Source organism: Protopterus annectens, chromosome 12.part0 (assembly GCF_019279795.1).
Source record: "Protopterus annectens isolate FY-2018-M chromosome 12.part0, PAN1.0, whole genome shotgun sequence".
Classification (NCBI taxonomy): Eukaryota; Metazoa; Chordata; order Ceratodontiformes; family Protopteridae; genus Protopterus; species Protopterus annectens.
Window position 1 is genome coordinate 933,112,934 of NC_056746.1, and position 16,630 is coordinate 933,129,563.

The 16,630-nt window shown below is 38.2% G+C and overlaps 1 protein-coding gene across 1 annotated transcript in view; it reads left to right on the forward strand.

The window, feature by feature from the left end:
* FCER1G (Fc fragment of IgE receptor Ig) overlaps positions 1-12,899 on the forward strand; it is a 597,912-nt gene extending 585,013 nt beyond the window's left edge. The window contains exon 6 of the mRNA XM_044088973.1: positions 9,498-12,899. Coding sequence (XP_043944908.1) covers positions 9,498-9,554 — 57 coding nt within the window. The 3' untranslated portion in view covers positions 9,555-12,899. The remainder of the gene's footprint in view (positions 1-9,497) is intronic.
* Positions 12,900-16,630: the final 3,731 nt, after the last annotated feature.

Consider the following 16,630-nt stretch of genomic DNA (forward strand, 5'->3'; position numbering starts at 1 on the left):
GAATTCACTAAATGGTAGCCATTTAAGCTTCAGTCTTCCTTTCTTACATAAAACAGATGATTTGGCATAGTGGTATGTTGCTTTGACTGTTTTGCACAGGGTCCTGGGTTCAATAATTGGCAGTGAAATGTATGTTGGTAACACAGCATCTTATTCTAACAACTTTCCAACATTATACAAGCAATGTTTAAAATGTGTCCCTGTTTTTTGGTCTTTTACCCCCTTCTTAAATGTTGGCTTTTTCCAGATTTCTTGTGCTGCAAAGTTCAGAGATACAGCTGAGTGTCAAGTAGATTTTACAAAAATCTGAGAGCTGCAGGGGAACAAAAGTTTAGTGCTGCTTATGCCGAGTCAGCTTGCATTGTTAATAGCACAATAGGTAGTGTACTTGCTTTTGATGCAGAAGGCTGTGGGTTCTACTCCCACAGTAGGTAGATGCATTGCTGATACTGTACTGTATTGTAAAGGGGGTGGATGCTGCAGACCTTTTTGGTGAAGATACCTAGTAACTATGAACCTGTTATTAGTTTGCCATCCATTCCCTATTGCAATATTACTAGCTTATCATTTTTTTTAATGCAACTTAGTCAATTTATTCCTCAAGGGCAACAGGCACTTTATTTGTAGATGAAACAATGAAATATAAAGTTGTTTGCTAGCAGCAACCTCTTCATTAGTTACAGATTTCTTTAATGTTGAATTATTTAGATGACTTTTACTTCTTCAGAGATTGTGCATATTTACTGATACTGGTGGACTGTAGAAGTTTGAGTTGACTTTTATGATAGAAATGTTCTGAACTGGGCAGTTTTGTCATTATTGGTACATGCATTTTGTTTCATTGGTTACTGGAAAAATGTTCTGAACTGGGCAATTTTGTTATTATTGGTGCATGCATTTTGTTTCATTGTTTACTGGAAAAATGATCAAAATAAATTTATAGGTTCATAGACTAGTACTAGGCTAACTGCCCTTGTGAATCATTTTATGCCTAGCCAATTATCCCTTGTGAGACTCAAACCCTGCACCTTGTGTTTGTAAGGCAAAGACCTTAACCATTCGGCCACCCTCCCAACCCTTAAAATGCCCTCTAACAACTGTACTATATTGTACAAGGAATATAATGTAATACAATCAGGAAGGTTTATCAAAGACCACGTATATGTTTCATGTGCAAGGGGCCTATGATTTGAAAACAGCCCAAAGTGAATCTTTATCTGCCACTGGCAAAATGTATTTTCACTGAATGTGGGTTTCAATGCTGTTTCAATGAATGTGAGTTTCAAGGGCAGAGAAGGTTTAATGCCAAGTCTGTTTTCATTGTGAGAGTGCATTGCTTTTATTTAGCAGATGTCTGTTTGTGCTGTAAAATGCAAAATAAAACTTTCAAATGAAGTCCAAATCATCATAGAAGTAAAGCAGTATGCACATTAGTGTCTTATGGTAAATGGGATGAAATAGCCAAGTAATGGTTCATTGTAATGGCTGCAGGGGGGAGGCTCCATTCAACCATGATTTTGAGAGGGGGAAGGGCGGCAAACTCAAAGACAGGCCCGGCTGAACTATACCTCTCAACTGTCCAGATTTTCACAGAATGAATAGATTTTTGCTTCTTATTTTTGGTTTGTTCCTCATAAAATGTGTATTTTTTTGGCAAATAATTTACGAATGAAGTCACTAAATAATGACAGACACTGAGTTTCAGAATTCATAACCTTCAGAAAAATGCATGCTAAAGCAAGACCTGTTATTCTATCAATTGTCAAGGTTTATACAACAATTTATAGTACTGTTTATATGTTCCCCCAGTATATTTGGCCTTGTCCAGATTTCCTGCATTAACAGGTTGAGAGGTACATGCAAATAAATTGCTTTATAGAATTAGGCATATCCAGACCTCTCAGCTGTTCCCGATTTTGGCTCAAAATGTTGCTCTACCCTAATAATCTGCCAAATGGCAATTTTGGAAGAAAACGTGGAGAGCTTACAATTAAGAAATAACTGTAATAATCAGAGTTATAGATTACTTTTATTTCAGAAATGCATGTAGATTCTTTTATTTTGTCAGCTGCTCAAGTTAGCAGTATTAATATTAAAAAAGTGTCCCTTCTTTGACAGGGTCCCAGCTGTATTGTGTGGCTCTTTTATATTTTTGCATCACATTTTAGTCCATTTTTCATAAAATTATGTTTTTTTGGCAAATTAGTGGCAAATAATTAAAGACTGAAGTTAGAAAATAATGCCAGACATTTGAGTTTCAGATTTCATATCTTTCAGAAAATTCATACTAATGCAAGACCTACTATTCTATTATCTTTCTTAGGTTATAAGAGCAATATTTAAAAATTGTCCTTATTTTTGGGCCTGTGTCCCACTTCTGTGTATGGCTCTGTCCATATTTCTTGTTCTGAGGTTGAGAGGTATGACAAATGTGTCAGGGCCATCACAGTCAGCCAGAGACATTTCAAATTGTGACATACTTGTTGCACCCCACTCCCCCATGTAGTGACTCTGGATGTGTCCAAGCAAGGCAAGGAGCAGTTATGCAGCGTAAATGTGCAGAGTATCCCCCCATCCAAGGTAGACACAAATGCTACTTTTATTCTGTCCTTTATTTTGCAGAATGTTCTGGTTTCTGTCATATTTTTATACTGTTGATTTATGCTTATTATTACTCAGAAAGTGCCTGTTGCTCTGTGTTTATGTAGCAGTGCTTTAATGACCATCAGGTAAGCTTGTCTGAGATTCTAAGATGCAAGTAAGCTTTAATAAGCATACTGTTAAAGAATTGCCAACATTGAAAGCCTTTCTGTTGTTGCCATGCAGAGAATACTTACATAACTAGATAATGTATAAGCCTTGGGTATTGAAATGCATATGACAGTATTTGTAATAAAGGACAGGATTACATTATTTTAAGAGGCTCATTACATTTGTTGGAGACTTGCAGTCATCTTTGCAGGCTTTACCTGTAAACCAAACAGAATGCCAATCTATCATGTGATGTCCATTACCTGTGCAGTAATCCTTTAAGCAATGTATCTTGAGCTTGTTTCTTGTTTGCTTTTCAGTTTTTACTTTGATCATGTTTTCTCCATGAAACAAGTAGATAGTCGTTGTCAGGCAGCAGGTCTTTTTTGGATAAGAAACATTTTTACAAGTGGGGGTATCACAGAGATTGCTACTTTCAGCATGTTACTTGGTACTTTAATAAAGCTGAATATAAATTATAATTAGAACTGGAGTACAAGGAGAAGTGGTTTGAGCTGAGTGCTGCTTGTTTTTCTTATACTTGATTTTGACTGGCATTCCGGTAATGTATTTAAAAAGTAATTTTTTTTTCATGCCTCACATCCTTTTTATTTCCATCTAGATATTAAGTAAGCAGTCATGCAGCCAATGCATTGAAATATTTTTTTTTCTTCTACACTTCATTTTGTCTTTATTGATTATTATTAATGACAGTTTGGCACCCAGGTCAGCGTATTTAATTAAAGTTACAGTTTTTGTGGTTTTGAGCATAACTCCTCACCTTTCTAGTTGGCCCCACCCCTTCCCATTGAACCCACACATTCAGCTGTCTCCTGCAGCCCCCCTTTGATTTGAAGTCACCAGCCACCACTACTATTTACCTACTTCGTACAAACACACACACACACACACACACACACACATACACACACACAAACACACTCACACCTACCTCTCGCTTGTCTGTTCGTGGTCTGCATTTCAAATGTTTTCTGGCATTCAAATTCCACATGCACAGAACACAAAGATGTAGACAGCAGGATGCACAGATGCAGAAGGTGAAAACCAGTTGTGACCAAAAGCAAAAGGTGTTCATATAGGTTCATAGGTTGGTACTAGGCTATCGGCCCTAGGGCCTATACAAGCCTAGCCATAACAATTCCCTGGATATTTCTTCCCACAGTATTTACTTTCCTGGACCCCTGTCTAGCAGGATGACTGATTTGATCCCCAGGGTGAATTTCCTATCTCCCATCCAATCGTCAAGGTTCCTTTTGAAGAGCGCCAAGGAGGCACTCTGCTTGACATGTATGGGCAGTCTATTCCAGAGTATGGGGAGTTTCTGGGTCAGGAACCTATCTCTCCAGCATGTTTTGTTCATTGTGATGACAAGGTTTAGATCCCTGGAGCATGTGGCTCTGAGGGATTGGGATTTCTTTAAGTGGAGCATGTCCAACAGCTCAGGGTTTGACATGGCCTTGTATGTTAAGCAGAGATCGCCTCTGAGTAGACGACATGCCACAGAGTATAGCTGGAGTTTTTTTAGATGGTCAGTATAGGGTATCTGCTTTAGGCCTGTGATTCTTTTAGTGAGGTATTTCTGCGGCCTTTCCAGCTGTTGCAGATGTCTTGTGAGGTGCATACCAAATGGGGCGTTGTACTCTATAATGGGCCGAATGAGGGATGAGTACAGTGGGACAATGACGTCCTTTTTTCTGGATGAAAAGTCCTTAGTGATGAGGTGTGCCACATAGAAGGATTTCCTGACTGTTGTGGCAATGTGGTTATTGAAGGTGAGACCACTGTCCACCTGTGTCCCTAAGTCTCTCATCACACTTTCAGTGTTTAGTGTACTGCCACCTATGTGGTAATTCAAGGGTACATGGTTTTTCCCAAAGGGGATAACTATACATTTCTTGGCATTAAGCTTGAGCCCATGGCTCTGGCACCAAGCATCTGTTTCTGTAAGGCCCTTTTGTAGAATATCCACATCATTTGGGGATTCAGTAATGGCTCCCAGTTTAGCCAGAGTCCCTTAGTGTTGGCCTGTACTTCAGAGAAGTAGATGCCAAACAAGAGCGGTCCCAGGACTGAACCCTGAGGTACTCCACTTGTCACTTGTCTGGAGCTGGATTTGGAGTCGGCTACTTTTACAGTCTGGGTTCTGTCAATAAGCCAGTTGGCAACCCATTGAGTGACATAGGGATTTATGCCCAGCTTAGTAAGTTTAGCCATGATTCCAGAGTGGGGGGTGGTATTGAAGGCCTTGGCGAGGTCCAGATAGGCTGTGTGGACCACCTTACCCTCATTCACAGCTCTGGAGACTGATTCAAAGAAGTCAATCAGGTTCAGGAGACAAGATTTGGCCCTTCACGAACCCAAACTGGGTGGAGTCCAGTGTTTGAAGGTTGCCAATGTCTTTGTTTGTAAGTTCCATGATAATGCGTTCCATGTCCTTGCAGATCAGGCTTGTCAGAGTGATGGGATGGTAGTTCCCGGGATCAAAGGTGGATCCCCCCTTGTGGAGTGGGATAACTGTAGCTGTGTGCCACTCAGTGGGCACAAAGCCTGAGGTGAGGCTATGATTAAACATGATACTTAGGTGAGGTGCCAATTCATTTTGAATGCCCCTAACAAAAAAAAAACTTTTTTTTTAATTAAAAAATTAGTCTCCTGGCCAACGCCACTTCCCCCCAGCCAGCAGGGGCCCTCTCCCAGGTAATAGGCCCTAGTCTTTCACGGACCTGCAGGAAATTTCTGCAGGACCAGCACCAGTCCATAGACCGGTGTTTGAAAAACACTGGTCTATAGTTCTTAGAATGGTTTTAGGCTCATTTGTAGGGAGAAGTAGCATTTTGTTCCTATTGTTAACTAGTGTGGTGTGTTTTTAGGTTGCAATATAAGTAATTCTTATTTAGGGCTAAATCTTTTGAGTAAATATACTAATAATACTTTTAGCTAGACATTAGGTGTGCTTCTGGGCCTGGGGTTTTTCACTTAGAAACTTTTTTTAACTTTTTCTCAATTTCTCTTGCTGGTACTTCATCCCATTTAATTTTTTCATAAATACTTCTTTGAAATGTGCATATTTCTTCTTTTTTGGTGGTGCTTCTTTTACTTTGTTTACCAGTTCCTTGTAACACCTTTTTGGGGTCATCACTGAATTGCTTATTCTGTACTGTTATGATACTACTGACAAAAACATACTGGCATATGTCAGCGTTAATGTCTTATGCAGCATTGCTGGTCCCGTGGTTTATGTTTAAATAAATTGTGTGGTTTGTGGTGGAAACGGCAATCCTAGTGCTTCTTTGTGGATTTATTTTGTACTGTTATTTTATATTTATTTTCATACCTTGTAAGTTTTTCTGCCTGTGCCAATATTTTTCATATATTATTGGAAATAGTATCTGATAAATCCAGGCCTGTTTTGATACCCTGCATTGCTTTTATCATGTCTGTCTGTTCATTATTCTATATTCTTCTAACAGCAGTACTTTGTGTCTTAACTGCCTTATAGTTTGCTGTATTCAGTGTGTCCATGGTTTGCTGTATTCAGTGTGTCCATGGTTTGCTGTATTCAGTGTGTCCATGGTTTGCTGTATTCAGTGTGTCCATGGTTTGCTGTATTCAGTGTGTCCATGGTTTGCTGTATTCAGTGTGTCCATGGTTTGCTGTATTCAGTGTGTCCATGGTTTGCTGTATTCAGTGTGTCCATGGTTTGCTGTATTCAGTGTGTCCATGGTTTGCTGTATTCAGTGTGTCCATGGTGACATTGTACTAGTTCCATTCCTTTCTTTTAACACTTTATCTACAATTAGTTTTATCTGCATAGTAATATACCCTACTTACTTCTGTTGTATCACATGAATTTCTCATAATAGTTCTGATTACAGTTTTTATCTGTTCTATCAGTCTTCTAATATTTTGGGTCTTCCTTACTTTCTGCAATGTTATTTCTTTTGTCTCTCTTAATATGTCTTAATATGTCTATTCATCACTATTAAATCAAGTAGGTCTACTTTTAGATAATTTTCTTCTAGACTGAAAACCTCTTCTTTGCCCTCTGCTTCTTGTGAGTATTCTACAAGAAGTTCCAGAAGATTTTCCTGTTTCATGCCCTATTCAGATGCACCCTATTTCATCTGCAGCTACTTTGTGTTGGAAACCATTGGCTCATCAGTCTACAACATTTCCTGTATCAGACTTGCCACTGTTTCCTGTTCCTTCCCTTAGTGGACTTTCATATCAGTCTGCTACAGAAGGTTCCAGAGCATCCCCATGTGGCAAATCTTCTTCAGATGCTTTCCACTCCACTTGCTGCTTCATAATCTGGGGACATATTGTTTCATCATACTTTGACATTTTATGTGCTGGTTTCTCCACACTAAATCCTTCACGTTACAGATAATCCATGACTTCAGTTTCTATTTGTTTAACTTCCACTGTACTAAACCTCTTTTCTACATCCCCCTTTGTTTTCTTGTTTTTTTGTATTGTGAAATTTTCCATATCTGACTGCCTTTGCCTGCGCTTCTTTTCAAATATCTTTAGCGCTGATTTTTTTGTATTGGTTAATTTAGCTTTCTGCTTTACATAAATATTGCACCGTACCAGATCGCTTTTTCTTTCTCATGTAATTTTTTTTATACTTTTCACGTTTTTGGGTTTTGCTTTTATATTTTCACTCTTTCTCTGTCACTTCTTTTGTTGTATTAATGAATATAAATTTTTATTTGTAGCTTTTGACAGTTTTTTATGAGCAAGTATTTGTCTTTCCACTAATTTTGCTCTTAATCTTTCTGCATATCCTTTCTCTGGAAATTATAGGTTTCTTGAATAATAATAACAGTACATAATTTCTCCCTTATCCTCAGCAGTCCACTTTGTCATCCTTAAGCCAGTTATTTGGTCTGTCAGTTTTTGTGAGGGTTTTTTTTTGTGTGTGTGTGTGTGTGTGTGTGTGTGTGTGTGTGTGTGTGTGTGTGTGTGTGTGTGTGTGTGTGTGTGTGTACTGCTTCCTTCTGCCAGGGGGCTGCATCTTCCTCCTGAGTCTGGCCTAACCCTGTGGTAGGAATGTTTCCATATCCCGTGGATTCCACACTGCCTTGTTTCCCAGTCCTGGCATTGGTGCATACACCAGGAGTGGCTACTTTTTTATCCTGGGACCTGAGAACGGAACCATCTTTTTTATTATTAATTTACCTTTCTCTGTGTTATAAGTACAGTCTATATATCAGTGTAATCTTAATGAGATTTTGTGAAAACAGGGTCTACTGTGTGTTGGTACTCACCAATACTTGAAGATGAATTCCATTCCAACATTACTACTCTCCCTTTTTGCTGATTTCATCTCTCCATGTGGACCCTTTCATGTAAAACCTTGCTATGTATGTAGCAGTAGTCTGCTATTAAAAATGAAATGCTTGTTACAAAGAGTAAATTATTCAATTCATTTTAAAGAAACACGACTCTGATTAGGATTGTGCTGGTACTGCTTTGCAGTAATTGATATCTTAGTTTTTCCTAAACATTTGACATTGATTGCTCTGAGAAGTATCTATTAGATTACTATTATTTTACTTATTTGGATTACCTTAGTTTCTATTTTGTATTACTGTTATTATCTTTGCACATTTTCATGTATATTAACTAAAATATCCATTGTCAACAAACTTAAGGAACTAGTACAAACTCCATTATAACATGCTGGATGGCTAGCTGGCTCACTGCTAGGACCCAAGAGGTTAGAACTGATGAGGCCACCTCCACAATCCTGAGGGAAACAAAATCCATAACTCAAATGTATATCATTAAGTGACTTCAATTCTCAGTGATTTGCCAGAAAACCATACATTTTATGAGGAATAGACCAAAAACATGAGGCAAAAACCTGGACATTCTGCAAAAATCTGGACACTTGAGAGCTACTGCAAACCTAGTGTTTTTACCATAATGCATGAGGCAGTAGTGAGTTAGTTGTGAGCTGACTGTGATCCTGATGTGATGTGCATGTTGCTGTGTTTTACTTATGTGTACAACTCATACTGAAAATAACTGCAATAACAAACTGTCAGTAATAATGAATCGAGGGTCTTACATATAACACGCAGCAGTCCAACAGGATTACAGAGCAGAATTTAGATGACCATTGCTAAAGCTGGTACAAGATAGGAGAATAGTAGTGATAGATTTGAGGAATGGACCATTTTAGATATTTTACACTGAGGAGTGTGCTTGAAAATCTGACTAATAAACAAAGTGACGAGATTTCAGCAAGTTTGAAACTTACCTTGCTAGTGAAGGTGTCCAGTAATTTAACTGCCTCTAACATAATTTATGCTTTCTCTATATGAAAGGCAGGCCTGTTTATCAGTAGTGGTCAACAGATTATCCAGAAGATTTACAAGTGATATTAAAGATGGGTGCAGGTAAGCTCAGGAAAGAAGAAGATTACAGTCCGAGTGTCTTAGCTAGCATCTTAGACAATATAAATAAAGTAACAGAGTGCAACATCTGGTCTCACAGGAAGGAACTAGAACAGATAGTACCTTTAATTATCTAACTCTGTCCATACCAAACATATTTAGTGTAACTTAATATCAGTTGCATTTAACAATGGATCCTCAACCTAAAAGCAAATTATGTAAAAAAAGATACCCCACTGCATGAACATAGGTTGCATGTAGTAGGTGACATGATGCACATACAGACATCAATTCTAACTGTTCTGCCATTTCTTTCAGGGTCTTTCTCCTCGGCAACAAGAAACATATGAGACGCTGGAGATGCATAAAAAGTAATCATGGAAAAAGCGAAGGCTTTGAAGATGGAGTACTGAAAGATCATCCAGAAATCCATTGCACCAAATTTCTTTGCTCATAAAGTTTTATTTCCCTGCTATGTTACCAAAGAAAACAGGGAGTTTATTCATGTAGAACTGCTTTCATGTATTTCCTTTTATGCATGACATGCATACCATGTTCATATTTCTTGTAAAATATATTGTCTATTCAAAGTGAATCCTGTCGATGAGATTACAGGATACTATCATTTCTTCAGTTTACAGAATTTCTACTCATGAATGATTCCTTCTATTTATAGTTTGCTTAGTGATGACGTCTTTTCTTAAGATTTTTACTTCATGTTTTTCATGCCATATGCAGGAAGTAATTGTTCCACATCATTTCCAAATAATGTGATCACAAAATTTACACCCCGAGCCACCACAATGGCAACATTTCTACTGTTCAATAAGTCTACTGAACAGGTTGCATATTGTCACCCTTTCCTCTGTAAGATCTCATTTTCACACTGACCACTCATGCTAAAGCTAAAAGGCTCTGATTGCTTCTTTTATCCTGTGAGTATTATATCCCACAGTATCCACTGACAGAGTATCAGAGGCAACCCCCCACACCATTTCTAAGAGTCTTCACACTAGTGAAACTGTAGGCATTGATGCCATCCAGCTCAAGGACAGTTTATTATATGTCATGTATAAGGCAGGAAGTCCTTAACTGGATGTGGGAACTCAAACCAAAGGCAGAATTTACAGTAGCAGTTCATGTTACTGTAGGCATTTGGTAACTTATGACTTGAGTCTTTGTGTGTCACAAAGACCATATCGTCTTGACTTGCAAAAAGCCATTTTAGACTTGCATGAGATTACTTTTAACAGACTAGCACTAACAAGTTTAGTCCTTATGACGTATGGCTGGCCTCAAAAGTTCCATCTGTTAATACTTTCCCAGATGAAGCCAAACATCATTCAGTGAATGCTAGTCACTATAGAACTTATACAGCCCTGGAAGCAACCAGCCAAGAGTGTTCTGTATTCTCTGATCTAAAGACTTAAACAGGATGGCATTAAAGATTAGATCATAGGCAAGATGACATACTTTAGCAGAGGGAATGTAAAACTGAAATGTAGTTCCCTGCGACTGGGTAAGTAAGTATAACTGCAACACAAACTGCCATTTTATACTTGCTTGAGATTACTTTTAACAGACTAGCACTAACAAGTTCAGTCCTTATGACATATGGCTGGCCTCAAAAGTTCCATCTATTAATACTTTCTCAGATGAAGCCAAACATCATTCAGTGAACGCTAGTCACTATAGAACTTATACAGGCCTATATCATATATATCATCTATATCAAACAAAGCTCCTCATTAGCACTCTTCAAGAAAAATCTTGATGATTGGATGTGAAATAGGAAATTCACCATGGGGATCACCTCTGTGGCTCTGCTCGACAGGGGCACAGGACAATAATTTTCTTGGGTGGTGAAAGCCAGGGTACCTTTTTGGCTAGGCTTGTATAGGCTCTAGGGCCGATAGCCTAGTACCTACCTATGAACCTATGAACTGCTCTACTGAATACTATAATGTTATGAGATAATTTTAGCAAGACATACTGATTTCTTTAAGAAAGTGACACATATTAGAAAGAGTAAAGTGAGATTTTATTGAAATTATGTATAACTGTAGTGATTTTTAAACATTAATTTCCAAATATTGGCATAGGATGCACTTTAAATGTATTCTTTTTGCTGTACATTTAAAACAATCTGCTTGAAACTCTGACCACAGTGTTTTTCAATCCATCTCAGTGCTTGACTTTCTAACCTAACCCTCCATGACCCTGCTGTTCCCCCATCCAGGAAACAGGAGGTCGCAGTAGAGGTGAAGACTCGAAGGATGAGTGGTCATTGTTTGTGGAGGACAGGATTTTTCTCTCCCCCTCTCTCTTTTCCCTCTTGTGGCTTATAAACATGTTGTAATGTTGGATTTCTGGCCTCAATATTCAAATGCATGTTTCCACACAGAAAATGATGCATTCTTTGACAGGTGCACTTCTTTTCTTTGTGTATCCCTGTGCTCAAACATGGCTCTTATTCCTCTACTAGGTATTACTCAGGCTGTTAATATTCAGCCCTTCAACCATCACCTCCCACATCCTCAGGTGGTCAAGCCAACATCAGCTTTCACTCCTGCCCCATCTTGGCCAGCTTTTCCAGCACCCAGACACATAGGCCTAGTATTTAAAGCTGGGTTGCTGGGGCTGTAGTCAGGACTCCATTTCTCTGTGCACACAATCTGCACTGACTTCAATTTTTCATTGCAAATTTACAGGCTACAACTGTAAACAGACTTAATAAATGAGATCACCTGGTGAAAAACAAGTACTAGGTGTTATAAATGACAACTCCCAGATGGATGGAACACTTTGAACTTTCTAATTAAATAAATTAGCTAAACCATTATGCTTTTAAAATGCTTACAACTAAAAGGGTAAGTTGAACCTTAAGCACACTGAGAGAAAGGAACTTGTCCTTATGGATAAAAACAACTGAAAGAAAAATAATCTTTGCCATTTTGTGCAAATCAGTGAGCTTCATAAAAAAAGTCATCATGAGGATTTGCCTTGACTATACGATATGTTATAAGCACACACATAAAAGTTAAGAGTCAGACATCTTCATGTTCCATATCTTGTCTTCCTCTGGGGGTGTCACCTTTGGAAGAGGTAAAAACTGAGTAGACGCCACAACCTTTCCTCCACCACTTTGATCCACCCACTTTGAGAAGTAAATATAAACTGCTTATAAGTTCATAGCTTTATACTTGAGTAATGACCACTACCATCTTTATGAGTCTAGCCGGGCAACCTAACCCAGTTTTGTCCCAGAGTTCTTTGCATGCTTATATGGTAGGGTATGTTAATAAAGAGGTAGCTAAGGGTTATGTGATGGGGGTGTGCTAGTTGGGGGTTTGTTTATTTACTGTCAACCTATGTCCATCAGAGACATGAAAGCCAGACCAGGAGCGAATTTGTGATTTCTCATCAGTGATCAAGGTTTCCTTTGAATAGATCAGGGATGAACTTTGAACTCTGCTTTGTTATCAAAGGTACTTATGCTAGCAATGACTTTGCAGAAACAGAAAAATAATGTGCTTAAATAATGCAGCAGTTAATCGATATGTAAACATTTTGGATGTTAAAAGTTATTTTATAGTATTCTTTTTGTTTTATTAGCAAATGTATTTGCTGAAAACATTACACTTGATAAATATGAAGGTCTAAAAATCATACTGAGGTATTGAGGACAATAAGAAGAATAAATATAATTGTTGGATTGTTTCCTGTCAAATGTACCTAATATTTTATTTCTGAATGTAATTATTATTCATGTTAACATTATTTTTTTATACTGGAGCTGAAAACACGTTATCTATGTTTTGCTATAGAAAACAAGTAAAACTAAAGAACATATCCATAATTTTACTTTCATAGAAAGAAGAGTCAGGCCTTCTAGAATCTGTGTACTTCACCTGAAATGCAGCGTGAACATAGCTGTGTTCATGATGTCCATTTAGAGTTACCTTTCAAGTCTTCCTGGCTGCCAGTTAAAACAAACAGAAGCCTATAATGACAGCAAAACGTGCGTGCAACTTGGAAATCCAAATAAAACAGTATACAGTTTGGAATAACGTATTTTAAAAATGTGTTGAAAATCAGAGTGACTAAAAATACTTGGCAAACATTCATGAAAAAAAAATTCTTCACAAGAGAGATCTTGAACTCTTGAATATCAGGAAAAAGTTCCACTGAGGAACATTCCTTGTCAGTAAGCAACTTTAGATTCTCCAGGACAAAAAAAAAATAAAAATTCAGACCAAAGTAACTAAATGTGATGTCTGCCACTGTAATAATACAATAACTGCAGTGTACAACTGCAGACTTATTAATAATTATCATAAGAGCACCTGCACAAACCAGTGAATTACAAACGCACGAGTAGTGCATATGACAGTGACTAGGCGCATGACTTAAACAGTGTGATTGCAAAAATGTAAGCAGTTGCAAAGTGTATGAGTGTCTATCTAAGTAAATGCAGTGCATGCAAATATATGTGCAATATCTGCATTGTGAGTCATTTGCTCTGTATGCACTGTAGGACTAAGAATATATTACTAACCAGTGTGTCTCGTTGCAAAAATAACTGCAATACACTACATCTGACTGTGCAGACACACACACACACACACACACACACACACACACACACACACACACACACACACACACACACACACACATTCATAAAGCACTTTCAGAGTCACCAGTCCATCCATCAATAGGTTCATAGGTTCATAAGTAGGTACTAGGCTATTGGCCCTAGGGCCTATATAAGCCTAGTCAAAAAGGTACCCTGGCTTTCGCCACCCAAGAAAATTATTTTCCTGTGCCCCTGTCAAGCAGAGCCACAGAACTGACCCCTGGGGTGAATTTCCTATTTCCCATCCAATCATCAAGATTTTTCTTGAAGAGTGCTAATGAGGAGCTCTGTTTGACATAACTAGGTAGTCTGTTCCAGAGTATGGGAAGTCTATCCCTCCAGCATGTTCTGTTTATTGTGATGACAAGGATTAGGTCCCTAGAGCGTGTAGCTCGGAGGGATTAGGATTTCTTTAAGTGGAGCATGTCCAACAGCTCTGGGTTTGACATAGCTCTGTATGTTAGGCAGAAATCGCCTCTGAGAAGGCGATATGCGATGGAGTAAAGCTGGAGTTTTTTGAGATGGTCTGCATAGGGCATCTCTTTGAGGCCAGTAATCCTCTTTATAAAGTATTTCTGTGGCCTTTCCAGTTGTTGCAGATGCCTTGTGAGGTACATACCAAAAGGGGGGTTGTACTCTATAATGGGTCTAATGAGTGATGAGTAGAGGGGAACAATGACCTTTTTTTCCTGGATGAGAATCCTTTTGCGATGAGGTGTGCCATGTAGAAGGATTTCCTGACCACTGTGGCGATGTGATTATCACAGGACAGATGACTGTCTACCCGTGTCCCGAGGTCTCGTATCACCATTCTCTAAATCTGTTGCTCTGGTATCACCATAAGCAGGATGGTCCAGACTTTTGTCCCTAACAACATTCTGTGGAATTCCCAGGTGTTCCCACGTGAGCTTAGAGATATAGTTCTTCCAATGAGTCCTCTGGTTAGCCGGTGGAAGGTGCCCATGGGGCATCCTTACTAATTGCCCAAACCACTTTAACTGACTCCTCTCAACATGCAAAAGAGGTGGCTGTAATTTAAATTTCTGACAGACTAGTGCATCTCAGCTCTCCTGCAGAGGAACCTCATTTTTTGCCATTTGTATCAATGTTCTCATGCTTTTAGTCACTACCCGAACCTCATGGCCATTAGGTAAGTATGGGGGCATAAGCTGGGCAGTAAATTAAGAGCTTCATCCTATAAACCAGTTCTTCTTTCATCATTTCAGTCTGGTGCAAAGCTGACAGTATTGCTGACCACTGGCGATGCCTCCATACCCTCTGCATTCACTCATGCAAAAGGTTCCAAGATACTTTAACTGCTCTACTTCAGGTAGTCCCCTTCCCACAAATGAAAATAAAAATCCATCCAAGAGGGAAATGTGACCTAAATATATATATATATATATATATATATATATATATATATATATATATATATATATAGGTATGGATATAGATATAGATACACACACACACACACACACACACACACACACACACACACACACACGTGTGTGTGTGTGTGTGTGTGTGTGTGTGTGTGTGTGTGTGTGTGTGTGTGTGTGTGTGTGTGTGTGTGTGTGTATGGGTGTGTCTGTTTGTGTGCGTCTATGTGCAAAACTGTGCTAGTGTAAACAACTAGATAAACAAATCAGCTACTATTCACTCTCAAGAGGTTACTGTAAGTTACTTGGCTCCTAACATTTTTATAAAAGCAGCTAAATTTGTAGGCATGTCTTTGGCTTTCATCACTATGACTCTGAGTACCTCCAAAAGATAAAGTACCAAGTGCATATGGTCCAAGGCTTTTGATCTAGCTGTAAGCATGTTCTTACATAACTGTGTTAGTGAAATCCTTTGACAGCTGTTATTCATTTACAAGCTTCTAATAATACAAGTATGATGTGCCTGAAAACAATGCCACACCCTTTTAATGGCACACCTTCGGAGATCAGCTACAACTTCAATACAGTCCATATTTATCACAAAAACGAGTATGCATTTAAGCCTTTCCTTTTACAGTATGCTGAAGTAACATTTTACTGACCTTTTTTGTGAGACAACAAGCAAACAGATGAACTGTGAACAAGACATTTATAATGTTATAGCTGCACCTACTAACATATTTTAGTATATAGGCTTTCAAATCAAAAGTGCCATTTGGTAGGTTTATTTTCAACTGAACTGAGTCTGTTTTGAGCAAAAGCTGTTTTTTTTTTTTTTTTTGGAGTATCTAGTGATTGACTTGCCTTTACATTAAACAAGCAATCAATAAACCAATGTTTTACTTTCCAGTAGTTGAATTATTTAACTGCTGTGTTGTTTGAATTATTTTGCATTTGTTTAAAATAATAGAAATATTAGAAATAAAAATAGAACAATAGAAATAATTAATAAAAAATACACAACATTACTGAAATCAATTAAAGATCATTCTACCTAGAAGAAAAGAAAGTGCTCCCTGAAATCTTTAAGTGATTTTTAACTCCTTCAAGTGGTTTATAGAGCAATATAGTGACTGTAAGGCATTAGCCATGAACAGTCATGTCCAAGTCGCATATGCATTTGTAGCAATAAATAACTATTGATACTTATTACGTAACATTTAAACATGAAAAACTAAACTATGTAATAGGTTCATAGGTGTGTACTAGGCTAATGACCCTGGAGCCTTTACAAGCCCAGCCCATAGGATTACCCTGGCATCGTGCCACTTGACGTTAGCTCCTAGTGCCTCTGTCAAGTAGAGCCACTGCAGTGATTCCCGGGATGAACTTTCTATTTTCCATCCACTCATCAAGATTTCTCTTGA